This window comes from Dama dama, chromosome 5 (assembly GCF_033118175.1).
Source record: "Dama dama isolate Ldn47 chromosome 5, ASM3311817v1, whole genome shotgun sequence".
Taxonomy (NCBI): domain Eukaryota; kingdom Metazoa; phylum Chordata; class Mammalia; order Artiodactyla; family Cervidae; genus Dama; species Dama dama.
Window position 1 is genome coordinate 84507015 of NC_083685.1, and position 27880 is coordinate 84534894.

Below are 27880 nucleotides of genomic sequence, written 5' to 3' on the forward strand. Positions count from 1 at the left end.
ACCAGATCACCAGTGAAGTCCCACAGCTCTTTTCTTAATGAAAGATGTGGCGAGAAAGATGGTGAGACTGGAAGGGTGGAGGTTGGAGTAAGAGGTAAGATGACATGGGTGTTTGAAGAAAGAGAAGTGTGACATTGTCACCTTGGTGGTTGGGAGAGTGAATTTTCTGGGGGCGGGGGGGGAAGTGTGGTTAGATATCCAGACAGTATTGAGTGCCTGGACTGGTCCCAGAGAAAAGGATGAGGAGGAAACAGGCCATGAATTGTGATGGATAATGAAAAAGAGAGAAGGTCCGCGGATTGGGGTTAAATACTTGTTTGCAGTGACGATCCTAATGTAAGTGAACTAGAAATTTTACATAGAAAGGATGACTCAGGTTGGATAATGCCACAGAAATCATTTTATTCAGAAAAAAACATGATTTTTGAAGTAGTCACGCCATGAATCATCAAACAATTGCCAGAATTCAACCCTTAAACTTAGCTATTTTGGATCCACATCCTGTGATCCTGGGGTTCCGGAAAAGACAGTAAGAAAGCACAGATCTCAGAGTAAAGATGACATTTGGAAACAATTACTGAAGGAGGCCAAGGTTCATTTATCATCCAAATGGATAGTGAAGCCCAGATCCTAAAACACAAAGATCATTATGTTACTTTTCAGAAATTCCTGCTCTTTGCTACCAACCAGCTTTTTCCACGTGCCACCCAGACTCCCACGAGCAGAGGGGCAGCTGGAGTCCCTTCTGGGCTGGCAAAAGCCAGCAGGGACTCAGCCTCCCAGTAAGTAGCTCCCCTATACTTACAGGGACTTGGCAAGATTTTCCACAGCCAATGCTGCAGCATTTTTGGCCCGGGGGACAGGATCCATCTCCTGTGCAGCTTTCAGCACAAGTTCCAACCATTCCTTCTGGCACCCTTGGACACGTTCCAGGTCTCTGTTCTGCTAAAAAACAAAACAGACTTTCCACAACCCAGGCTGGCTCTGTAGAAGGGAGTGGGACCCAGTGTTGAGAGAGAGAGAGCCTAAGAGTCTCACTTCCTGAGGTACCTCTAGCCTCTTCCCTTCTTGATGTCCCCAGTCACCCCCCTTTCTCAACTTTGGAGGCACACAGGACTGCTTTGTCTATGAGAAAACACACTGATGATCAACCAAATGCCACTAACCCCCTTCTTTTTGTTCCAGTTGAAACTAGATAATTAAATCTCAGATCACAAACAGCGCCAGCTTCCCACCAACTCTACCCGCCTTCAGGTGCCAATGAACACTGAGTCCCAAAGTGAGAAAAATCATCAGACCATCAGCAGCATCATTCTAGTACAGGGTTCTGATGGCTGTATTTGGAAAGAAATAGCAGATGAAAGACAAAAGGCCAGGTTTCAAATTTTTAAAAGGGTGCTCCCTGGCAGTCCAGTGGTTAAGACTCGGAACTCTCACTGCCACGGACTGGTTTCAATCCTTGATCGGGGAACTAAGATCCCCAGTCCAATATCCAGTGCTACTCAAATTGGATCCCATGACCCGGCAGGATCAGCATCCCCTAGCAGCTTGTTAGAAATTCGATTCTTGGGCCTCACCCCAGACCTACTGAAACTCTAGGGTTGGGGCAGAGCAATCTGGATTTAACAAGCCTCCCCCCCAGGTTATTCTTACACATGTAGATACTGGAGAAACTCTGCTGTATATCATCCCCCAAAACAGTCTACCCTATTGAGTTGGGGGTGTGGAAAATGCAGGCTGGTTATTACCCTTGTGCATCAAGTGAAATGGGGGTTGACAATTCTCTCTCCTCCGTGTTGGGCAAAGACCTCCTTAATCTGTGGGATTCCCTTACATGCTCCTCCATCACACACACCCCCTAAAAAACATCTAAGTGTGGTGCTTGAACCGAGACAATGGAGAGGTGTGTTAGCAAGCTGTTCTTTGGATTATACATGCAGTCTTAACTCTACAGCCTCCCTAATTCCCAGGCCACTTTATTTGTTTGTTGGTTGCACTGCATAGCATGTAGGATCTTAGTGCCCTGACCAGTGATTGAACCCGCGCCCCCCTGCATTGGAAGCTCAGAGTCTTAACTACTGGACCACCAGGGAAGTCCCTCTCAGGCCACTTTGATTCACCCACCAAAATTACAGCAGCAATGCTCAACCCTCGCCTTCAGTCAAGAAAGCAAGGGATTGAAGGTTCTACGGGGAAAGCACAGCCTGGATCATGAGGTAAATGGGACAGTGCACAGAGCAGTCTATGATAAGCTTTAGTCATCAAGATGTATTAAAATAGAAAGATATTAAAATAGCCATGTTGAGAAAAATCACAAGTTGCAGAATAATACATGTGGTGTAATATTTATATAATAGTATGTGTAACTCTATCATGCTCATGGAATCACACGTATGTATAAACTTATAAAAACAAGCAAGAAGAGATTAAAAACCAAATCAAGTTCATTATGACCTCTGGGAAGGGAAGAATGGAATGGGAAAAAAGATACTTGTTCAAGTGGTTTCAAGTGTCTTTGAAATGTTTATCTATCGAAAATAAAGATATGAAGCAAATATAGGAAAATGTTAAAAAAAAAAAAGAGAGAGAGAGAGAATCAGCCTAGGCAGGTGTACACACTGGTGGACTGAATGAATGGAACTGTGTGTCACACCGGTGTGTTTGGGTGTGAGACATCAGCTAACTTGGTCATAACCGTGTTCTTTCCAGCCCTTGTGGAAGAATAATTTGGTACCTGAACATTATTTCACTTTTAAGAGTATTTATAGCCTCTTCAAGTTTTCAAATACTTCTAAAGCAAGATATTATCAATGTCTTCATCGTCTTCTAGACTTGGGAGACAGGGCATCTTTTCTTACTTTGTCAGAGGCTCTTTTGGCCCCACTATAGCAATCTCCTCTCTCTATGTGCAGCGGGTCTGATAGCCATTGTCCTAGCAGGGCTGAGCATTCAGTGGGCCAGGGACGTGGAAGCCTTGCAGCTCTTACCTCGCTGGTCCTGGGTGGGTGAGCAGACACGGCCACATTCATTGCTGACACATTGGCTTCCTGCCGGGCAGTCCCGGTGTCCTCGGCATTGGTCCAAGCAGATACCTACCCCTAGAGAAAATTCAGCTGAAAACTGCTAAGCCTGGCAGGATAGCAGGGGAAGGCTGTGAGAAGGTTTGTTTGTTTTAAACTTTTATTCAATTCAAAAAATATAGACAAGCTATCTACATATTTTGCGTGATCATGAAAGTAGTACATTTCAGAAGTTTTAAAACAAAAAGTACTCAACTATATAAAGTAAAAAGGAAGTCTCTCTTTCCCGCAACCCGTTCAGTCCATTTCCCAGGAGATATCTCCTATTTCCTGTAGCTCCTTCTGGAATCTTCTCTGTGCTTTTACAAATATAAAGGCAAACACACCAGTAATGCACACATGTACACACACAATGCAAGGAGATGTTTGTCTATTAAATTACAAATATGTGGCATGAGACTATACATATTTTTGGTATTGAAAGATGTCTCCATTAGGCAATTTAGCAATGTACATCAAAAGCTTTCAAATGTAATTTGGCCATTCCATGTTTAGGAGTTTAGCCTATGAAATGTGATTTAACTCAAGGACATTTATCTTGTACTTGTTATGAAAAAGTAACTCAAAACGACAGATTATCTAATTCTTCAATAGTAGAAGAGGGCATGGAAATAAGGCATATCCACATACTGGGAAACAAAGAAGCTCTTTAAAATGTGTGATAGAATTGTGTTTATTTATTAGGGATGGTCTATGACACCATATTTGTAAAAATCATATATCCTGGATTTTTGTTGGTTTGTTTGTATGTCTGTCTCTGCTACTTTGAGATCTTTAAAGATGCAGATCTCTGCTTTGCTATCTCCCAGCACTCAGCACAGTCCCAGGCATGCAGTAACTACAAAAATCAATATCTATTCTCTGTGAAATCTGAAAAAAAATATATCTGTGTGCATATGAAATATGGAAGCTTTTATTGTAAATGCTAACATGGTTATCTGAGAAACGGGATCATGGATCATTTATCTTTCTAATTAGTAGTATTTGAGTTGTTTTTTTTTTAAATAACGAGTATTATAAGTTGTATAACAAAATAAAAGGAGTTTCTGTGTTCAAAAAGTTAAGACATAGCTCTGTGATATGCTTTTCCCTCCAGAAGGACAAGCCTGACCGTGGAGACTGTGGGAATTAACCATCTAAGGAGGGAAGCCTGGGCAGAGCGAAGCACAGTGTTGTGCTAAGCTAAGTCTCCCTGGGTTGTGTGGGGTGTGGGGACCTGGGCAGGGATGGGTGTTTTTACCTCCTGTGTGGACTGGAGAGCAGACCCGACTGCATCCCTTCCTGATACATCGTTCTCCAGCCCCTCAGTCCCAGTTTCCTCAGCAGCATTGCACACAGATTCCTAACATCAGAAAAAGATCAGTGAGTTGGTGGGAATGTAAATTGGTACAGTCACTGTGGAGAACAGGATGGAGGTCACGGTAACCAGTGGCCTTTTGGTTCAAAGGAATGTTTCCTCTTTAAGCGACTTGACTGAATTTGCTGCTTGTGCTTCTAGAGTCACGTGGCTCAGTGGTAAAGAATCCTCCTGCCAATGCAGGAGATGCAAGAGACATGGGTTTGATCCCCAGTCAAATGAACTAAGATCCCACATATTTTGCAGCCAAAAAACCCCAACATAAAACAGAAGCAATGTTATAACAAAGTCAATAAAGACTGTAAAAATGGTCCACATTTTAAAAAATCTTAAAAAATAATTTAAAAAAGAAAGAAAATCACTCAGAGGAACAAAGGTTTGATCTACAGACCTTGCTTGAGGGCAAAGTGGGGGAACAACTGGGGATGTAACTTGTTAAGGAACCTCTCAAATTTTCTTCTGCTCCAGCTGTGCAGAGAATTGAGCAGAATGGTTGCTAGGGGGATGGTGGGGGGCGGGGTAGGATGCCCTGAAAAAGTGAGCCAAATTAAAGGGAATGTGCAACCAAAGCCTTTTTAGGGGATGGGGAGTGGGGCCCCCAGAAGAGGCAAGGGCAAGAAGGAGGAAACATCAGGTCCCAGCAGCCTACAGGGAAATGGACATCTTTGATCAACAGTGAGACTGTCACCCCTGTGGCTTTGAGAAACCAAGCTGATGTGGGCACCAGCTCATGGCCAGTGAGTTTGACTGGGAAACCTTGGCTTGGGGTTCTGGTCAGAGGCCCCCAGGCCTGACTGGAGGAGAGTTCAGGTCCCAGGTTTCCAGCTCCTGGCTCCTGTCTGGAGGATGGTCTAACCCTGCACACCCTCATTCTCTGGTCTGGTGGGACTGTTCCATGAATGAGCTCATCTCCTGTAAGATTTCCAGAGCTTTGCCACTAAGGGAAGAGAAGAACAAGTAATCCCTGCGAAAACTCTGCAAGTTGAGCCTGTATGCTCACACCAGCTTCCTGTAGCATCTATTTCGTCTCCAGGATAGATTTGTCATCTGAAATGTGGAGTTTCTTACACAAAGAAAGTCATCTGGGAGTAGAGGCTGATCCATATGCAACAGACTATGTGTCAAAGCTGAGTCTCATCTGTTCCTTTCCAATTTGTATTCCATTTCCCTCTTCTGGGTGACCCGAATTAAATTAGCCAGGTTTAGAGGGATAAAAGGTATAGGTGAGGTGGACACTAAGATTCTTTTTGTTTGTCCCAGCTCATGAATTCAGGCACAGGGTGGCCCCATGCAAGGAGTCACTGGTTATCTGAGCACATATGCTTTGCCAGAAGTTTATACTGTGAAAATGTGTTAAGGAAACCTAACTCAAAATCAGAGTGAGGATGGGAGGAGAGTTTGGGGGAGAATGGATACATGTATATGTGTGGCTGAGTTCCTTTGCTGTCTACTGTAACAATGCTAATCAGCTATTGTGTTGCGTTAGTTGCTCCCTTGTGTCTGACTCTTTGCAATTCCATGGACTATAGTCCTCCAGGCTTCCCTGTACATGGGATTCTCCAGGCAAGATTAGGTTGCCATGTCCTCCTCCAGGGGATCTTCCCAACACAGGGATCGAACCCAGGTCTCCTGCATTGCAGGCAGATTCTTTACTGTTTGAGCCACCTGGAATTCCAATCAGCTATACTCTAATATAAAATAAAAAGTTCAGAAAACAAATAGAGTGAGGAAACCATGAAGGGAGGGCTCACACACAGGTACCACTCAAGGCAGCTTGTATTCCCCAGCAGGGAAGAGGGAGATTTCCTGTCCGCTGGCAACTGGGAGCCGCCCTTGCCTGCAGCCAATGAGAAGCTACCACCACTTTGGACTCTCACTTTCCTCCAATGAACTTCTGTTTAAAACAACCCTTCCCAAATTTCTCCTGTCCGCTGTAAAAGTGCTGCTCTCCTTCGCTATCCTGACTTACCCCTAGTTTACCACATTTTTCTTGTCTCCAATTCTAAGTCCTCTGCTGTTCTCAAGAAAATTTGATTTTGCTGGCTGAATTGCTTACCATTTTCTTGTAAAAGGCTGACAATACTGTATAAATTCATATATTTCATTTAGTCCTCACACAATGCAGTAACAGAGATATCATTTTCTGGGTTTCCTTGATGTGGAACTGAGGGTAATAAAATATTACATACGGGCTCCTCTGATGGTGCAGTGGATGGGCATCTGCCTGTCAATGCATGAGATATGTGTTCTTATCCCTGGTTGGGGAAGATCCCACATGCCATGAAACAGCTAAGCCCATGCACCACACCTGCTGGGTCTGTGTTCTAGAGCCCAAGAGAGACAACTAGTGCACTGGTGTGCTGCAACTACTGAACCCTGCACGAGAGCCCCTGCTCTGCAGCAAGAGAAGCCACGACAATGAGAAGCCCACACACCACAGCTGGAGGAAGCCCATGCAAAGCAAGGAAGACCCAGCTCAGTCAAAAATAAGATAAATAAATACATGAATTTTTAAAAAAATTATATACCTTTCCCCACTGTCCCCGGAACAACATTTTGAAGTAAATTCCTAATTGCATGAGGTGTTGCCTCTTACTTACAGTGTTTCCTGTTACTCCATTCTTTTCCCTACTGGTAATTTTTTTTTTTAGAAAGTGTGTGCTATGGTCAGGACCAAATACAGATCTACATTAGTTCATTGAGCCATCACCATATCCTCTGACATAGGTATTGACCCAAGTAACAGCAGAGGAACTTGAAGTTAAGTAACTTGCCCTGAACCCCACACTGGTGAGCTGCAGAGGTAGAATTTGAAGTTTCTGGAGCCCTGTCTTTCACCTCCCTCGATGCCAAGCACAGACCTGGGGGCAATCCTGACTCACTGGCTTTATAACCATGAGCAATTCATGGTCACTTATACCCAAGAAACTTCAGTTTCTTCATCCAGTATGATAACGAGGTATGTAAAATCTAGTGAGAAGAACCAGCATTGAAGTATTGCTTAGAATACTTTGCTTAGAATAGCAACAGTAAACAAAATCCCACCTGAAATGTCCACTAGAAGGTGATTTACTGAGGTGATGTAGTATATTCTATATGGTGGGATAGAGTAAATTTAGTTAGATAAATAAATTTACTACATTTAGTAATTAGATATGTGAAATAAAGTAAAACTAACCATATTAAGTGTTGACACATATTATATTATAGTTGAAAGATGCTCCCATAAAACTAAAGTGACAAAAAAGTATGGGGTGACTTTTGGGAGTTAAAAATATAATAATGGTAAATATTATTAATATTTAATAAATGCAGATAATAAGTACAATGCTGTAGAAATGTTCATTATTTTCTAGGCAGTCAAAATATTATGATTATATAAGCATTGTAAGAGAGCTTATTCTTAGATAGATTGATAAGGAGTTTGGGGCTCTGCAGGAGGAGAAAAGGACAAACTTTTTTTTTTTACATTTCTGTGTCTTCGTCACATAAGATGTTTTTTCTCAATCTTTAAGATGGTATTTCTCCTCTATTTCTCCTAAGACTAACTTTCATTAAGCCCAGAGCTAATGGTTTTTCTTGGGGCTCCAAAATCACTGCAGATGGTGACTGCAGCCATGGAATCAAAAGATGCTTGCTCCTTAGAAGAAAAGTTATGACCAACTTAAGCAGCCTATTAAAAAGCAGAGACATTACTTTGCCAACAAAGGTCTGTCTAGTCAAAGCTATAGTTTTTCCAGTAGTCATGTATGGATGTGAGAGTTGGACCATAAAGAAAGCTGAGTGCCAAAGAATTGATGCTTTTGAACTGTAGTGTTGGAGAAGACTCTTGAGAGTCTCTTGGACAGCAAGGAGATCCAACCAGTCCATCCTAAAGGAGATCAGTCCTAAGTGTTCCTTGGAAGGACTGACGTTGAAGCTGAAACTCTAATACTTTGGCCACCTGATATGAAGAGATGACTCATTGGAAAAGACCCTGATGCTGGGAAAGATTGAGGGTAGGAAGAGAAGGGGATGACAGAGGATTATATGGTTGGATGGCATCACTGACTCAATGGACATGAGTTTGGGTAAACTCCAGGAGTTGGTGATGGACAGGGAGGCCTGGAGTGCTCTAGTCCATGGGATCCAAAGAGGTGGACATGACTGAGCGACAGAACTGAATGGTTACCCAGCGCAACAGCACATCTTGCCCAAGGGTATGTTTTTTCTTAAGCTCTGTACTGATGATTATATAAAACAATGGATCTTGCTTGAGGACATGTTTCTCCTTAACAAAAACCTTCTGGCCGATCCTGTTCTCTTAAGATGCCTGTTGTGGGAGTGAGTCTGGTAAGACCTTTCTATTGTTAGTAACCAATGCAAAAAAGTATATGATGCCCCACCCAAACTAGTAAGCGGGACACACTCTGCCCGCAACTGATGTCTATGTCAGGAGCTTTCCCTATCACTTTTTCACTGTAATAAAACTCTGCTACACAAAAACTGAGTGATCAAGCCTTATCTCTGGCCCTGGATCGAAATTCTCTCCTATGGACGACACAAATCTGACACTGTTCACCATAAGCTATCAATTGTTCAGTCACTAACTCATGTCCAACTCTTTTTGACTCCATGGACTATAGCCTGCCAGGCTCCTCTGTCCTGGGATTTCCCAGGTAAGAATAGTGGAGTGGGTTGCCATTTCCTTCTCCAGGGGTTTCTCCCAGACCAGGGATCAAACCTGTGTATTCTGCATTGGGAGGCAGACTCTTGACCACTGAGACACCAGGGGAGTCATAAAAGCATACCATATATATATATGTAAAACAATTATATCAGAATCATACTGTGTATATATATATATATATATATGCACACACACATATATAGGCTCATCATTAGTTTCTGATTTTTGTATAATGAGTATCACTTGTAAAAAGAAAAAAAAAGGAAATGATTAAGGGTCTTTTTAAGGGATCTTTATTGATGAGATGCTGGGCATCTGGCCCTCTGACCTGTTTTCCCCTATAAGGGCAAGAGTGGAGAAAGGGGCCCCAAGAACGTTGATGGATTTCTGTCTCATTTCTGATCAGCAGCACAGTTTTGAAAAGGCCAGGCAAGGCGAGCCTGGCACACCTGCTTAGAGAATCAGGCAGGGCTCTTGTCTTACCTACTGATGCTTGTGGTGGGGGGGAGCAGACCCGGTTACAGCCTTGGCTGACGCACCGTCTTCCAGCTCCACAGTCCTGATCTCTGAAGCACTGGGACTCACAGACGCCTGCATGTGAAGATGCATCCCAGTCGGTGAACTGGGAGGACCCAGAGGGATGGGATGCGGAGGGAGGTGGGAGGGGGGTTCAGGATGGGGAACACACGTAAATCCATGGCTGATTCATGTCAATGTGTGGCAAAAACCACTACAATACTGTAAAGTAATTAGCCTCCAGCTAATAAAAATAAATGAAAACAAAACAAAACAAAAAACCTCATGTCTCAGAAGCAGGTACTAGGAAGGGGCTGCAGCAGAGAATAAACGGAACCCTTCTTAAGAGGCAGCATCTGCATGTTATCACTTTAACAAATTATGTAATTTACAAAATGTCTACTATTGCAAAACAGTTCACAATCTATATAGAACTTTACAGCTTGAAGACTGCTTTCACAATGTACACGACGTAATGGAGATGATATTATTCAGAGGTGCTGATCCCACGTATCTTCTTGTTCCTGATTCTTTCTAGTTTCTGGCTTTCCAATCCCCACCCACAGCCACACCTCATCCAGTCAGTGGCAACCCCGGCATTGCGGGGAAGGCACACCAGCCTGAAATAAACAGGCCGGGGCTTGGCAGTGAGTTTTGAATTAGGCTTTGTTGAATTAGACAACAGGCTCTGCTGAGAGAGAAAAGACTTTCTAAATTTCAGAAGCACCTATTTACTTATACAGCCTTAGAAATCTGAGCAGAGAGAAGACGTTGGAGATAATGTGAGTTCTCATCCCATAGAAAATAGGAAAGTCCTTCTGGTCAATGAGGAAGAGAGGGTAAGGAAGGGGGTGTCAGAAAGGAAGGAGAGGGTGGGGAGGCAGAGAGAGAGGGAGGGAGAAAGAGGAGGAGAAAGGGAGAAAATATTTATGGAAACAAACATAAACTTGACCTTTTTGTTTCACTTCTAAGAAATATATTCTACAGGAAACATTTCCACTGATGGACAAAACTATTAAATCACATTCATTATACCATCCTGGGCAACAGCAAAAAAATGTCAAGCAAATAAAATGACCATCAAACAGGAACTGGTTAAGTGAATTAAAGTAAATGTATTCCCTAGTCATCATATAATCCTAAAATTATGAAATCTGCCTGTGTGGACATGGGAAAATGTCCACAACTCATGTTAAATTGTAAAAGACATATGTTCATGCAGGGCTTCCCTGGTGATTCAAACGGTAAAGAATCTGCCTGCAATGAGGGTTCGATCCCTGAGTTGGGAAGATCTCCTGGAGGAGGGCAGGACAACCCACTCCAGTATGCTTGCCTGGAGAATTCCCATGGACAGAGGAGCCTGGCTGGCTACAGTTGCGAAGAATCAGACAAGACTGAGCGACTAAGCATAGCACAGCACATATGCCATGCATGATAGGACACTTTATACAAGAGAATAGGATATATGCTAATTTGTGCAACTGGAGGCCACAACAGAGAGCTTATGCTAATTTCAGTATGGTTCACAGACAGACCCAGGTTCTCTCTGATTGTCTATGTGGCTACAGGTAAGTCTTTTCACTACTGTAAGCCTTGGTTTCCTCATCTGTATAACAATATCTGTTACTACTTTACTTCTGAGATTTAAAAGCAACAGTCTCAGAACATGCCTGGAAAATAGCAGGAACTCAGAATTTGGTGTTTCTTCCCACAGTGACTATGTATCTGTCAAGGAATCAGTTAATGCAGGAGGTTGGTAAATCCTTCCAGACACCAAGTATTGTCAAATAGTAGACATGTCAAGTTTTCAAACATATGTGGAAACTACCATGCTCAATAAATTACTAAACAGTTTAATAGCATCACTGAGTTAACTGGATAATCAACCACCATGTAACTGCCTGACACTTTTTACATAATTACATTGTCCTCATGGGGTGATTTTGAACATTTGAATTCAAACACTTTAAAGTGTTCAGGTCTCTAGGTTTGACTGAAGGCTTGTTAATTGTCCTCCGAACGGAGACCAAGGTGAAAACAGGGGAGGGCCCATGGCAAGGCTGGGATTTCATTGGAGATTTTTGGACTCTGGATATCCTGGTTTTTCACAATCACATAAGAGTGATGCTCCCTTTCGATGAATGGCATCTTCTGAAATGGTGCATATTTGGCTCCCATACTGCCAGGGTCTTTTTCTACCATTTACTGAGCCCTTGTTATTGTGCCAGTTCTAGGCAAGTGACTCACATCTGTGACCTCATTTATTTGTCACAAGATCACTAGGAGATGGGCCTTCTTAATCTCAATGTACAGAAACCGAGACTCTGGGAGCTTGTGTAACTTCCACAAGGCCCCAGAGCTACAAAAAAGCAGACACAGAATCTGAGACACACAAATCTTTCAAAAGAAAGATTTGAAAAGAAGTTTCCTTGTTACCGCTGCCACCTCTCTGTAGCACTAACATCTGTGTTCACGCATGAACTAGGACGGGAGGACAGCCCCAGAACACTGCTTCGATCAGAAGACCTTCTCAGGATGGTGCTGTGGTTCCTGACTAAGGGAAGGGAGGGGAGCTGTGGAGGAAGGCAGGCAGCTAGCAAGATGTGGGGAAATCCCACCGGGACAGGGCCTGCTTGCTCCAGCTGGAACTTTCAGAAAAAAGAACAGAACACACCATATGACATGTGCGGGTCCTTTCCATTCAGCCTTCTGTGCCTTGAGGAAATGAATGAAGAAAGAGACAGAAGTGGGTAAATGATGACTCTTGAAGAGTTCTTCCTGCAGGGAGGCTGTAGAAAAGTGTTCAGGGTTTTTCAAGTTGAGGACACCAGCTTTGCCATGTATTAACAATTCACATAACTTTTCTGAGCTCAAATTTCTATGTCTAGGAAATGAGCGTGACACGACAGCTTAAAAAGATGTCATGAGGAATCAAGGCACTCACACTTCCCCCTCATCCACTCCACCCAGGGCTGCCATGTATGGTTTTACAGGTTGTGCACTGCACAATTATGTCTGGTGACAGGATGAGCAGGACTATAATCCATCCCACCTTCGTCCTGAAGCCTTCCGCCTGGGCACTGCCTCCACCCAGAGAGAAGGGCAATTTTTCCATATGGATAAAAGTAGTTGGTCACCAAACTAAGCACCCACTGGACTCTGTCCACCGTAAGAGGCCTTTTTCTTATTCTCCCAAAGGTGACATTTGAGCTTGTGGTGATTTCCATCCATCCTCAGTGGCCCAGCCAAAAACCAAGTGGACGTCTGTCTGTGCTAATGCTCCCTCCTGACTAAGGGGGCCTTGGGGAAGGCGCATATCTGGCACTTGCCCTTCACTTGTTTCTGGGCTACTATTTATTGAGCACTGACTAAGTGCCAGGCACCTGGCTACATATTTAGCACAATCTCACTTAACTCTTAGAATGACCTTGTGAGATAGGGACTATTACCGTTGTTTTAGGATGAGCAACTTGCAGCCATCTCAGAGCTGGGAAAGGAGGGGCAAGGGTTTGAATGCGGTCTGTGTGACTGCGACCCTCCCCGTTACCCTCTACTGCTGCGAAGGCTCTCTGAGCTAGCAGCGGTGTTCTCATGTGAACCGGGACAATGATGTCAGCCCCAGCACTAGCCTTCCCCATCAGAAGCCTCGTGTCCTAGCTCTGCCGAGTGGGGCTGTGCGGGTCAGGAGGGGAGTCTCAGGGGAAGCCGCATCAGCCCGCCAGAAGTGGGGAAACACCCGCCCTGGGACAGAGGTGGCTGCTCCAGTTCACCTTGCAGAGAACAGGACAAGAAGATCTGAGCAGGAAGGAGATGTCCTAAGCGGGCAGCGTGGCCATGAGAATGAGCCAGAGTGCGGCCAGCAGCTGCCACGCTAGGGACACACACTTGTGGCCACTTCATGCAAAGATGCAGGGTGGGCTTTTTCCTGATAGTTTGAGTGTGGAGGAAAATACAGGCCACGTGGATAATGTCCCTTCCTTGTTACTTCTTTGGGAGGCAGCGTGATCAGCTGGGAAGTCCTCTGGCATTGGGTACGAACAGACCACTGCTGCCGTGTATTAACTGCCTGATAACTAGGAGGAGCACACAACCTTCCTGAGGCCCAGATTCCAAGCACTTGAAATATGGGTGATTCGATTTACTTCTTGAAGGTGTAATGGAGATAAAGTGCAAAAGTGAGGCCTCCAGACATTTCTACCTTACCCGCTTTAGCCAGTACTGTTATGATTGGGGAGGTCATGCAGTGGTCAGTGGCAGCCAGCAGATGGCGCCACGGTAGTTCACACTACAGACCTAGCTCCCGAGCCAGGCGGCCTGGCATCGCCCTTCCTGAATGGGGGCTACAGCTGGGGGCGCTGTTAAGGCACCCCTCGGGCTCACTGTCTGCAGCGTGAGCCAGGTAACTTAAAGAAGAGGGTGGGTACAAATCACGGTAGAATGAGAAAGAGGAACAAAATATATTTGGTTCATTCTTGAGTTTCCTCATCTGGCAAATGGAGGTGAGATGAATACCTACCTCTTTCATACATAAAGTTCTCAAGGTTAAACAACAGAATGAACTTTGAAAAGACCTGACACAGAGGGGTTGCCAAATATGGGTTTTTCCCTCTTTTGCTATTCTTTGGGATGCCAACTCATTGCAAACGATCATTGAAATAATCCCTAAGAGCCGTCTTTCATCAACATCACTCATGTTGTTTTAAAATTGCATGTAGTTTAAAACAATAAACTCATATAAAATTATTATCATTGTCAAACAGTGAAAACTTAAACTATATGCAGCATTTTAAAGTTCATGAAACTTTTTAACCTAAACAATACTTCCTGAGAATAGCAAATTAGCCAAGTGTGTTTGAATTAAAAAAACAAACAAAGATACATGCCCTTTGAGCTGGCAATATCACTTCTAGGAATGTTTCCTAAGGAAAGAATCAAGCTATACACATAAAGATTTAGTTCCAAGGGGATCCTTTGATAGAAAAGTATTAGAGAAGTTGAAAAGCCCATTGATTAAGGATTAGTAAACAAAATGTGGTATATTTACAATAAAAATGCTTTGAAGTCTTTAAAAAAAATAAAGTTGTATAACATATGTCCATGCTTGTGGCAAACTATTCACTACATATTATTGAGTGTTAAAAGATAAGGGAAAATTTAAAAATATATTTGTGGAGGGTGATGCCATGATTATTTGGCACCATACCCCCTGAATATATATGTGGAAGAATATGAATATACATGTAACTCTGTTTATCTCTGGGTAATAAGATTATAGACACATCTTTCATCAATTTGTTCTGTGCAGGCATGCTAAGCTGCTTCAGTCCTGTCCTACTCTTTGCGACCCTATGGACTGTGGCCTGCCTAGCTCCTCTACTGTGGGATTCTCCAGGCAAGAATACTGCCTCCAGGATATCTTCCCAATCCAGGGATTGAACCTATGTCTCTTATGTCTCCTGCATTGGCGGGTGGGTTCTTTACTACTAGAACCACCTGGGAACCACAATTTGTTCTGTAGTTCCTGACTTTTCTATAGCAAGTATGTATTTCAAGTGAAAAATTAAGATTCAGTAGTGGTCTATGAAATTGCTATATGCTTTGACAATCTACCTATTTAAAATGAGGGAGGACAAAGGAAAGAACACATGAAAAGCAGAGTAAGCTTGGTAAGTAACTTAACATGATTCAGGGGAAATGAAAGAATATTGCTTAAAATCAGCTGCTGGGGTCAGAGGAGTGGAGAGGAAAGAAGGGAGGAAATTAGCTAATTTTATTATGTCTGTTACTCACAGTAGCAAACCTATATATGATAAGTTAAAAAAGAGGGGGACCAAAGAGAAGACTTCTGAGAGTCCCCTGGACTGCAAGGAGATCAAACCAGTCAATACTAAAGGAAATCAACCCTGAACATTCATCAGAAGGACTGATGCTGAAGCTAAAGTTCCAACACTTTGGGTACCCGGCGTCAAGAGTCAACTCATTGGAAAAGACCCTGAGTCTGGGAAAGATTGAGAGTAGGAGGAGAAGGGGGTGACAGACAATGAGATGGTTGGATGGCCTCACCGACTCAATGGACATGAGTTTGAGTAAACTCTGGGAGATAGTGAAGAACAGGGAAGCCTGGCGTGCTGCAGCCCGTGGGGTTGCAAAGAGTTGGACACAACTCAGCAACTGAGCAATAGCAAAGGGTAGTACTCTAAGCATTGGTATAAGGTAACTATCAGAACAAAAACCATAAAGCTTTCTAAATGCAAAGCATGCAGTAAGAGGCAGGGAAAAGGAGAGACAGATGACACAAATAAAATAGGCTCTATAATCAATGACTATACATCTGATAAATATGTTCACAACAGTAAATAAAATAGCAACCAAAAAAGGTAAGATAAACCTCATGTATCTCTTTCAGAGGTGTATAAAGAAATAATATGTAATCCCAACCAGTACATCCTAAAGTAGGTCAGTCCAGGGTGTTCACTGGAAGGACTGATGCTGAAGCTGAAACTCCAATACTTTGGCCACCTGATGTGAAGAACTGACTCATTGATAAAGACCCTGATGCTGGGAAAGATTGAGAGTAGGAGGAGAAGGGGACCATAGAGAATGAGATGGTTGGATGGCATCACCGACTCAATGGACATGAGTTTGAGTAAACTCTGGGAGATAGTGAAGAACAGGGAAACCTGGAGTGCTGCAGTCTGTGGGGTTGCAAAGAGTTGGACACCACTCAGCAACTGAGCAATAGCAAAGGGTAGTACTCTAAGTATTGGTATAAAATAACTATCAGAACAAAAACCACCAAGCTTTCTAAATGCAAAGCATGCAGTAAGAGGCAGGCAAAAGGAGAGACAGACAACACAAATAAAACAGGTTCTATAATCAATGACTATACATCTGATAAATATGTTCACAACAGTAAATAAAATAGCAACCAAAAAAGGTAAGGTAGACCTCATGTATCTCTTTCAGAGATGTTTATAGAAATAATATGTAATAAAATGCTGTCTGGAATTGGCTTGAAAATATCAGGGGATGAGGGGAGGTGGGTGGGATTAGATCTGAAAGAAGGATGACCACATGTTGATAATGGTTGAAGCTGGGTGATGGGTACATGGTCTATCATTCCACAATGTGTCTGCTTTGTGTGAAGAATTTCCCCAAATAAAAAGTGACATTGAAATCTGCTTAGGGACATTCAAAATACCTTAGTGAGTAAAAAATGTGCAATCACTAATATGTCCACACACAGACAGAGAGAGTGAGTGTGTAAAGATTAAGAATGATGTTTCTCTGGGTGATGATATTGTGGGTGTCATTTATACGTTGTATAGTTTTAGCTGTAGAGTCTTGTTTTGCAACCATAAATATATATCTGGGGCGGGGAGGGGATAAAAAGGAGAGCTGTTCTTAAAAAGAAGTGCCCAGGCTGAAAAAGTTGACAATTAAGGAATGCAATGAGATCGTGATGGAACAGTCCAAAAGATCTCCTTTTTAAAAATATTTTATGATGAACGCATTCAATACCATACTCAGGAGTTAATTACTATTGAGCAATGGTTGAAAAGTTGGGCAGAACAAAGCATATATTCCTGTTGGGACCAGGACATCAGGCAGGGCACTCAGCCTTACCTGCTCGCGGGGCTGGTGAGCACACGTGGCCACAGCCGTTGCTGACGCACTTCTCTCCTGCCGCACAGTCCCAGTCTTCTCTGCACTCCTCCACGCAGATACCTTCACGGTCAGAAAAGACTGGGTTGAGACACTTAAGCTAAATAAATGCTTATAAATGACCATGACATAACAATAGCAGCATACACTTTGATCTAGGACTCCGCTGCTTAAGTGAGGTCTCACATAGAACCTCATCTGACCCTTCCAGCAAATAATAGCTGAGGTATTTGCCGGGGTATTTGGAGTAAGTCCTTAGGACTGATGTCTTTGTAGGAAAGAAAGATGCAAGGAAAGCAGGTTAATGGTAATCCCAATGAGCTTTAACCAGTAGGTTTTACTTTTGGTATTTTATAGATGAGGACATTGAGAGATTGTCTGGTCCATGACAGAGCTGGAACTTGAATTCTGGGTTCTTTGCCTCTAAAGCACATGTCCCTTTTTCCTTACAATTCAGTGAAATTAACCTTGAATATAGAGTTGAGCCCCCAAATGTCTAGAAATTATTTCTGATGCATGTAGAAGATTTAACCCCTAAAGATAGCATGTTAAAAAGCAGAGATATCACTTTGCCAACAAAGGTCCATATAGTCAAGGCTATGGTTTTTCCAGTGGTCATGTATGGATGTGAGAGTTGGACTGTGAAGACAGCTGGGTGCCGAAGAATTGATGCTTTTGAACTGTGGTGTTGGAGAAGACTCTTGAGAGTCCCTTGGACTGCAAGGTGATCCAACCAGTCCATCCTAAAGGAGGTCAGTCCTGGGTGTTCACTGGAAGGACGGATGCTGAAGCTGAAACTCCAATACTTTGGCCACCTGATGTGAAGAACTGACTCATTGGTAAAGACCCTGATGCTGGGAAAGATTGAGAGTAGGAGGAGATGGGGACGACAGAGAATGAGATGGTTGGATGGCATCACTGACTCAATGGACATGAGTTTGGGTAAACTCCAGGAGTTGGTGATGGACAGGGAGGCCTGGAGTGCTCTAGTCCATGGGATCCAAAGAGGTGGACATGACTGAGCGACAGAACTGAATGGTTACCCAGCACAACAGCACATCTTGCCCAAGGATATGTTTTTTCTTAAGCTCTGTACTGATGATTATATAAAACAATGGATCTTGCTTGAGGACATGTTTCTCCTTAACAAAAACCTTCTGACGGATCCTGTTCTCTTAAGATGCCTGTTGTGGGAGTGAGTCTGGTAAGATCTTTCTATTGTTAGTAACCAATGCAAAAAAGTATATAAAGCCCCTCACAAACTATTAAGCCGGATACTCTCTTTCCGATTCTGATGTCTATGTCAGGAGCTTTCCCTATCACTTTTTAAGTGCAATAAAACTCTGCTACAGAAAAGCTGAGTGATCAAGCCTCGTTTCTGACCATGGATCGAAATTCTCTCCTGTGGAAGCCAGAAATCCAACACTGTTCACTGTAAGCTATCAATTGCTCAGTCACTAACTCATGTCCAACTCTTTTTGACTCCATGGACTGTAGCCCGCCAGGCTCCTCTGTCCTGGGATTTCCCAGGTAAGAATAGTGGGGTGGGTTGCCATTTCCTTCTCCAGGGGTTTCTCCCAGACCAGGGATCAAACCTGTGTATTCTGCATTGAGAGGCAGACTGTTTACCACTGAGACACCAGGGGAGTCCTTACAAAACCATACGATATATATATATATATATATATATATATGTAAAACAATTATATCATAATCATAGTGTGTATATATATATGCACACACACATATAAAGGCTCATCATTAGTTCCTGATTTTTATATAATGCATATCACTTGTAAAAAAAAAAAAAAGGAAATTATTAAGGGTCTTTTTAAGGGATCTTTTGATGAGATGCTGGGCACCTGGCCCTCTGATCTGTTTTCCCCCATAAGGGCAAGAGTGGAGGAAGGGGGCCCAAGAACGTTGATGGATTTCTGTCTCATTTCTGATCAGCAGCACAGTTTTGAAAAGGCCAGGCCAGGCGAGCCTGGCACACCTGCTTAGAGAACCAGACAGGGCTCTTGTCTTACCTATTGATGCTTGTGGTGCGGGGGAGCAGACCCGGTTACAGCCTTCGCTGACGCACCATCTTCCGGCTCCACAGTCCTGATCTCTGAAGCACTGGGACTCACAGACGCCTGCGAGACGAGATGCATCAAAAACTTACATCTCATTGATTTCTTTCATCAGTGTTTTTTAGTTTTCTATGTATTGGTCTTTTGTTTCTTTAGGTAGATATACACCTAAGTATTTTATTCTTTTTGTTGCAATAGTGAATGGCATTGTTTCCTTAATTTCTCTTTCTGTTTTCTCGTTGTTAGTGTATAGGAATGCAAGGGATTTCTGTGTGTTCATTTTATATCCTGCAACTTTACTATATTCATTGACTAGCTCTAGTAATTTTCTGGTAGAGTCTTTAGGGTTTTCTATGTAGAGGATCATGTCATCTGCAAACAGCGAGAGTTTCACTTCTTCTTTTCCTATCTGGATTCCTTTTATTTCCTTTTCTTCTCTGATTGCTGTGGCCAAAACTTCCAAAACTATGTTGAATAGTAGTGGTGAGAGTGGGCACCCTTGTCTTGTTCCTGGTTTCAGGGGAAATGCTTTCAATTTTTCACCATTGAGGGTGATACTTGCTGTGGCTTTGTCATATATAGCTTTTATTATGTTGAGGTATGTTCCTTCTATTCCTGCTTTCTGGAGAGTTGTTTTTTGTTTTTTTTTTTTAATCATAAATGGATGTTGAATTTTGTCAAAGGCTTTTTCTGCATTTATTGGGATAATCATATGGTTTTTATCTTTCAATTTGTTAATGTGATGTATTACATTGATTGATTTGTGGATATTAAAGAATCCTTGCATTCCTGGGATAAAGCCCACTTGGTCATGATGTATGATTGTTTTAATATGTTGTTGGATTCTGTTTGCTAGAAGGATTTTTGTTAAGGATTTTTGCATCTATGTTCATCAGTGATATTAGCCTGTAGTTTCCTTTTTTTGTGGCATCTTTGTCTGGTTTTGGAATTGGGGTGATGGTGACCTCATAGAATGAGTTTGGAAGTTTACCTTCTTCTGCAATTTTCTGGAAGAGTTTGAGTAAGATGGGTGTTAGCTCTTCTATAAATTTTTGGTAGAATTCAGCTGTGAAACACTGATGAAAGAAATCAAAGAGGACACAAATAGATGGAGAAATATACTGTGTTCATGGATTGGAAGAATCAATATTGTCAAAATGAGTATACTACCCAAAGCAATCTATAGATTCAATGCACTCCCCATCAAGCCACCAAAGGTATTCTTCACAGAACTAGAACAAATCATTTCATAATTTGTATGGAAATACAAAAAACCTCGAATAGCCAAAGCAATCTTGAGAAAGAAGAATGGAACTGGAGGAATCAACTTGCCTGACATCAGGCTCTACTACAAAGCCACAGTCATCAAGACAGTATGGTACTGGCACAAAGACAGAAATATAGATCAATGGAACAAAATAGACAGCCCAGAGATAAATCCACACACCTATGGACACCTTATCTTTGACAAAGGAGGCAAGATATGTGGCTACATGTAAGTCTTTTCACTACTGTAAGCCTTGGTTTCCTCATCAGTATAACAATATCTGTTACTACATTACCTCTGAGATTTAAAAGCAACAGTCTCAGAACATGCCTGGAAAATAGCAGGAACTCAGAATTTGGTGTTTCTTCCCACAGTGACTATGTATCTGTCAAGGAATCAGTTAATGCAGGAGGTTGGTAAATCCTTCCAGACACCAAGTATTGTCAAATAGTAGACACGTCAAGTTTTCAAACCCACGTGGAAACTACCATACTCAATAAATTACTAAACAGTTTAATAGCATCACTGAGTTAACTGGATAATCAACCACCATGTGGACTGCCTGACACTTTTTACATAATTACATTGTCCTCATGGGGCGATTTTGAACATTTGAATCCAAACACTTTAAAGTGTTCAGGTCTCTAGGTTTGATGAAGGCTTGTTAATTGTCCTCCGAATGGAGACCAGGGTGAAAAGAGGGGAGGGCCCATGGCAAGGCTGGGATTTCATTGGAGATTTTTGGACTCTGGATATCCTGGTTTTTCACAATCACATAAGAGTGATGCTCCCTTTTGATGAAGGGCATCTTCTGAAGTGGTGCTTATCTGGCTCCCATACTGCCAGGGTCTTTTTCTACCATTTACTGAGCCCTTGTTATTGCGCCAGTTCTAGGCAAGTGACTCACATGTAAGTGAACCTATGTCTCTTATGTCTCCTGCATTGGCGGGTGGGTTTTTTACTACTAGCACCACCCGGGAAGCACAATTTGTTCTGTAGTTTCTGTCTTCTCTGTAGTAAGTATGTATTTCACGTGAAAAATTAAGATTCAGTAGAGGTCTATGGAAAGAGTCTATGAAATTGCTATATGCTTTGACAATCTACCTATTAAAAATGAGGGAGGACAAAGGAAAGAACATACGAAAAGCAGAGTAAGCTTGGTAAGTAACTTAACATGATTCAGGGGAAATGAAAGAATATTGCTTAAAATCAGCTGCTGGGGTCAGAGGAGTGGAGAGGAAAGAAGGGAGGAAATTAGCTAATTTTATTATGTCTGTTACTCACAGTAGCAAACCTATATATGATAAGTTAAAAAAGAGGGGGACCAAAGAGAAGACTTCTGAGAGTCCCCTGGACTGCAAGGAGATCAAACCAGTCAATACTAAAGGAAATCAACCCTGAACATTCATCAGAAGGACTGATGCTGAAGCTAAAGTTCCAACACTTTGGGTACCCGGCGTCAAGAGTCAACTCATTGGAAAAGACCCTGAGTCTGGGAAAGATTGAGAGTAGGAGGAGAAGGGGGTGACAGACAATGAGATGGTTGGATGGCCTCACCGACTCAATGGACATGAGTTTGAGTAAACTCTGGGAGATAGTGAAGAACAGGGAAGCCTGGCGTGCTGCAGCCCGTGGGGTTGCAAAGAGTTGCACACCACTCAGCAACTGAACAATAGCAAAGGGTAGTACTCTGACATCTTGATATAAGGTAACTATCAGAACAAAAACCACCAAGCTTTCTAAATGCAAAGCATGCAGTAAGAGGCAGGCAAAAGGAGAGACAGACAACACAAATAAAACAGGCTCTATAATCAATGACTATACATCTGATAAATATGTTCACAACAGTAAATAAAATAGCAACCAAAAAAGGTAAGATAGACCTCATGTATCTCTTTCAGAGATGTTTATAGAAATAATATGTAATAAAATGCTGTCTGGAATTGGCTTGAAAATATCAGGGGATGAGGGGAGGTGGGTGGGATTAGATCTGAAAGAAGGATGACCACATGTTGATAATGGTTGAAGCTGGGTGATGGGTACATGGTCTATCATTCCACAATGTGTCTGCTTTGTGTGAAGAATTTCCCCAAATAAAAAGTGACATTGAAATCTGCTTAGGGACATTCAAAATACCTTAGTGAGTAAAAAATGTGCAATCACTAATATGTCCACACACAGACAGAGAGAGTGAGTGTGTAAAGATTAAGAATGATGTTTCTCTGGGTGATGATATTGTGGGTGTCATTTATACGGTTGTATAGTTTTAGCTGTAGAGTCTTGTTTTGCAACCATAAATATATATCTGGGGCGGGGAGGGGATAAAAAGGAGAGCTGTTCTTAAAAAGAAGTGCCCAGGCTGAAAAAGTTGACAATTAAGGAATGCAATGAGATTGTGATGGAACAGTCCAAAAGATCTCCTTTTTAAAAATATTTTATGATGAACGCATTCAATACCATACTCAGGAGTTAATTACTATTGAGCAATGGTTGAAAAGTTGGGCAGAACAAAGCATATATTCCTGTTGGGACCAGGACATCAGGCAGGGCACTCAGCCTTACTTCCTCGCGGGGCTGGTGAGCGCACGTGGCCACAGCCGTTGCTGACGCACTTCTCTCCTGCCGCACAGTCCCAGTCTTCTCTGCACTCCTCCACACAGATACCTTCACGGTCAGAAAAAACTGGGTTGAGACACTTAAATACCATGAACATTTATGTTGTAGACGACCATGACCTAATAATATCAGGATACACTTTGATCTAGGTCTTCATTGTTTAAACTTGATCTCACAGAGAACCTCATGTGAACTTTCCATCAAATCATATCTGCAGGATTTGCAGGAATATTTGGATTTGAACTCAGGGACATTTCCTTTTAAGCACTTTTGCTATAGAACTCAGTGAAATTAGCCTTGAATACAGAGTAGAGCCCCTAAAGTTCAGAAATTATTTCAGATGAGAATTTATTGGATTCAGATCCCTGAGAAAGGTCTCAGTGTGGCTCTTTGATACTCCTCCAGACAGAGTTTAAAGATGGAAGCACACTGGAAGCTGATCAAAGACTTGGGCGGAAGAATAACACCTCCACCACGAATCACATCACCACCATCAAGAGAATTCTCACTGTGGTTCCTGCCACAGGGTTGACCTGCTTCTGCCATGCACATTATGAATCTCTTCCAATCTCACTTTTACACTCTGTAAATGGAGACTGTCTGGTATTGTGGTTTGAGCAAGTAAAGGGAGGCTAGACTAGATGAGTGACTCCCAAATGTGGCTGATGATAACAATCATCTTTAAAATGAGCTATGGATAGTAGGAGCTGTTCAGGCCTAATTACTCAGCTTCTCCAGGGTTGAGCCTATACATGTATATTTTAATGAGGGCTCCAGCTGATGCTGATGCTGAGATGGACTAGAGATTCTTCCAGAGCCAGTATGTCTGACATTTTAGGATTTCATCAGCTTTTGCCAATTTGTGGAGGAAGGTTGGGGACCACAACTCTTCATCAATATCCAACCATTCATTCATTTGCTCATGGTTCATTTACTCATTCATTCATTCCCTTGTTTCCAATTCATTAGCTTATTCTAAGAAAAATATCAACTCTATGTAAGGAACAGGATTAGATGTTTCAGGAAATTAGGATGTTTAGTTTTCATATCAACAGGGCAGATTAACAGTAGGATGGGAAATCAAGTTTGCTCTGAAATAACAACAGTTCACAGCACTATGCATGTTTAATAGTAAGTGACATGAAAAAGGGACTGCAAAAACTAGATAGGAGTGGTTTAGTGATTACTGTGCTAGAGAATTAGCTGGGATTTGAACTCACAAATACAGTCACACACCTTGACAAAGACCATTCAACGGGGAAAGAATGGTCTTTTCAATAAATGGTGCTAAGAAAATGGACTTCCACATGCAAAAGAATAAATTGGGATTACAGCCTCAAATCATATGTATACATACATACTTATAGTATGGGCTTCCCTGGTGGCTCAGACGGTAAAGAATCTGCCTGCAATGAGAGAGACTTGGGCTCAATCCCTGAGTCAGGAAGATCCCCTGGAGAAGGGAATGGCTACCCATTCCAGTATTCTTGCCTAGAGAATTCCATGGACAGAGGAGCCTGTTGGACTATAGTCCATAGGATCGCAAAGAGTCAGACACGACTGAGTGAGTAACACATACCCATACAGTATACACACACGTATACAAAAATTCACTCAAAATGGATCAAAGACCTAAATGTAAGAGTTAAAACTATAAAGCTCGTAGGAGGAAACATAGGTGTAAATCTTTGTGACCTTGGATTGGGCAATGGTTTCTTAAATACAACACCCAAAGCAAAAGCAAAAGAAGAGGCATATAAGTTGGCCTTCAAAAAATTAAAATCTCGTGTGCATTAAAGAACACTGTCAAGAAAATGGAAAGAAAATCCACAGAGTGGGAGAAAATATTTGCAAATCATATGTCTGATAAGGGTCAAATATCTAAAACATGCTTCTAAGGTGTCTCAGTGGTGAAGAATCTGACTACAGTGCAGGAGATATGGGTTGGTTCCCTGGGTTAGGAAGATCCCCTGCAGAAAGACATGGCAATACACCCTAGTATTCTTGCCTGGGAAATCCCATGAACAGTGGAGCCTGGTGGGCTATAGTCCATGCAGTTGCAAAAGGGTCAGACACATCTTAGCAACTAAATAATGACAACAATCCAGAATGTATAATGAATTCCTACAACTCAGCAAGAAAAGGACAAACACTCCCATCTTGCAAAGGGAGGGCTTGAACTGACATTTCTCGAACAGACCATATACAAATGAACATTAAACATATGAAAAAGCACCCAATATCGTTAATCGCTAGCGAAATGCAAATTGAAACCACAATGAGGTATCACAGTAAGATATCCCACAATCACTATGACAGCTATAATTAATATACAGGTGTCAACAAGTGTCAGGAAGGATGTGGGAGGGATGAGAACTCTCACAGATTGATGTTAGGTAAACTGGTGCAGGCTCTGTGGAAAACAGAGCTTGGCAGTTCCTCAAGAAATTAATCATAGACTTGCCACTTGACTCAGCAATTCTACTCCTTGCAAATCCACCCAAGGGAACTGAAAGCATGTTCACACAAAAATTTATACACAAATGCTCATAGCAGCATAATTTGCTTACTAGCCACAAAGTAGAAATAACACAAATGTCCATCAACTGATGAATGTATAAATCATACCTGGTAGAACTATACAATCCAGCCATAAAAAGGAATGGAGTACTGGTAGATGCTACAATTTAGATAAACTTTGAAAATGTTGAAGAAGCCAGACACAAAAGCCCACATGATTATATGATTTACTTTACATGAAATATCTAGAATAGAAAAATGCTTCAAAGATGGAAAGTGGATTAGAAGGCGGTGGGGGGAGGAAAGAACAGGGAGTTTGACAATGGGTATGGTCTTTCTTTAGGGGGTGATGAATGGTCTGCAATTAGATGGTGGTGATGTCTGCACAATGTTGTGAATATATTAAAAACCACTGAGTGGTACACCTTAAAATGGTAAATTTTATCTCAGTAAACACACACAAGCAAACACAGAGCTTGAGATCTCAGAGAGCCTGCTTTAATTGGTCCAGCCGAGGGTCTTGGCATTGGTCTTTTTAATACACTTCTGGGGTGATTCTAAAGTATTGGCAGAGTCTCTTCCTACCCAAAATGTGGTCTGTAGGCCAACGTCATCAGCATCACTTAGAAGCTTGTTAAGAATGCAGAATTTTGGACCCCATCCCAGACCTGAATCACAGTCTGCAGTTTAACAGGATCTTTGGGTAATTCATGTCATATTAAAGTTTGAGAACTACTGCAGTAGTCTAGAAGAACTAAGCGTGTCCGTTATGCTTACGGTGGAAATAGTACAAAGGGGCTTTCAAGGATTAAGGAGATTTCCACAGTTTGGGGTTGGGGAGCTTGTCAGATATTTGCATTTTGAGGAAATCAGTTGCCTGATTAGAGCTGCACTTTGGGAAGAACAATCTCATATTCAAGAATAGAGTTGGCTGGAATTCAACACACAACATGTGTTTTAGAGGAGAGAGAGTTCCAGTAGTATTGCAAGGGTCCAGGGAGGTAACTAGGGTGGTGGCAATCAGATTGCAAAGGCTGTAAGAGAAGCTGTGAAAGAAGATTTGACAAAGTCTGGTCATTGATTATATGGGGGGAGCAAGACAGCCAAAGAAATCATCTTTGGCTGTGGAAGTGTAGGAAAAGAAAGCCAGAGGCACAGAAAAGGAAGAGCAAAGAGAGAAGCCATGGAAGAGGGTTTCAGACTGAAAAATCGTGAACAATGGCAGATTCTGCAGAGATACCAAGGAGGTTAACTATTGAAGAAGGTTATTAGATTGTCAACCAGGAAGATATTGATGCTTTAGGAGAGTGAAGTGGGGGGATAATTGATTGGGGGGGGGGGGGGATGTTAGTGGTGATTGTAGTGGTGGTGGTTGGAGTGAAATTAGAAGGGCTGAGGTGTGATTGGTAACTGCCAAGAAAGAAAACAGAAGCAAGTTCAGAAGCATGTTTCTCAACAATGCAGAAATGTATTTGTTTGTAGGTAGAAGCAAATGCAGAGAAGAGGGTAGAGATGCTGGGAACAGGCCCAGAAGCTGATGGAGCAGAGTCAGAGGAGGAAATGAGGGCAGTGCAGATGCAAAGGTTGGCCTTTGGAGAAAGGGAGAGAGGAGGTTGGCAGACACAAAGGGATGCTGGCATGGGGACTCGTCGGGAAAATTAAAGTGTGTCCCAGTGTCTCCTCATGTGGACTGTTCTCCATGTTTACCCATCCCCACTCCATCCCCTCTTTAGACTGCACAGGACAGTCCTAGATTTCCCACTTCCTGACTCTCTTATTCTGAGAGGTAGGACAAGACTTACCAATTGCCTGGAGCCTTGTGTTGAGGGTGAGGAGACTGGCCAGGAGGAAGAAGCCGCCCAGCTTCATGTTGCTAGTTGAGGACATCATGTGCAGGCGATGCAGCAAGGCCCAGGCAGCTGAGATTTATACACTGCTGGACAGAGAGCCTGGCCTGCATTCAAGGCCACCATCGGCACTTAGGAAGGCGTTTAGGAAACTTGAAACTTGGACCTCTGCCAAGCAGCTGACATTGGTGGGAAAAAAAGAACCCTCCCCCCCCCCCCAAAAAAAAACCTCACAAACTCTGTGTGGTGTTGGGCAATGTTTGTTTTC

The 27880-nt window shown here is 42.5% G+C and overlaps 1 protein-coding gene across 2 annotated transcripts; it reads right to left on the bottom strand.

The window, feature by feature from the left end:
- Positions 1–396: 396 nt before the first annotated feature.
- Positions 397–27651, bottom strand: LOC133055881 (WAP four-disulfide core domain protein 3-like). Of its 2 annotated transcripts, none has more exons than XM_061140969.1 (8): positions 27568–27651; positions 23192–23293; positions 19318–19425; positions 17249–17350; positions 9590–9697; positions 2988–3098; positions 806–942; positions 397–630 (listed from the first exon to the last, which is right to left on the bottom strand). In XM_061140969.1, exons 1-8 carry the CDS (start codon positions 27632–27634, stop codon positions 595–597), a joined length of 771 nt encoding a protein of 256 aa, XP_060996952.1. In that variant the 5' UTR covers positions 27635–27651; the 3' UTR covers positions 397–594. The 2 variants fall into 2 exon arrangements, with proteins under 2 accessions (XP_060996952.1, XP_060996951.1); XM_061140968.1 differs by having other exon boundaries at positions 806–945.
- Between the last annotated feature and the right edge of the window lie 229 nt (positions 27652–27880).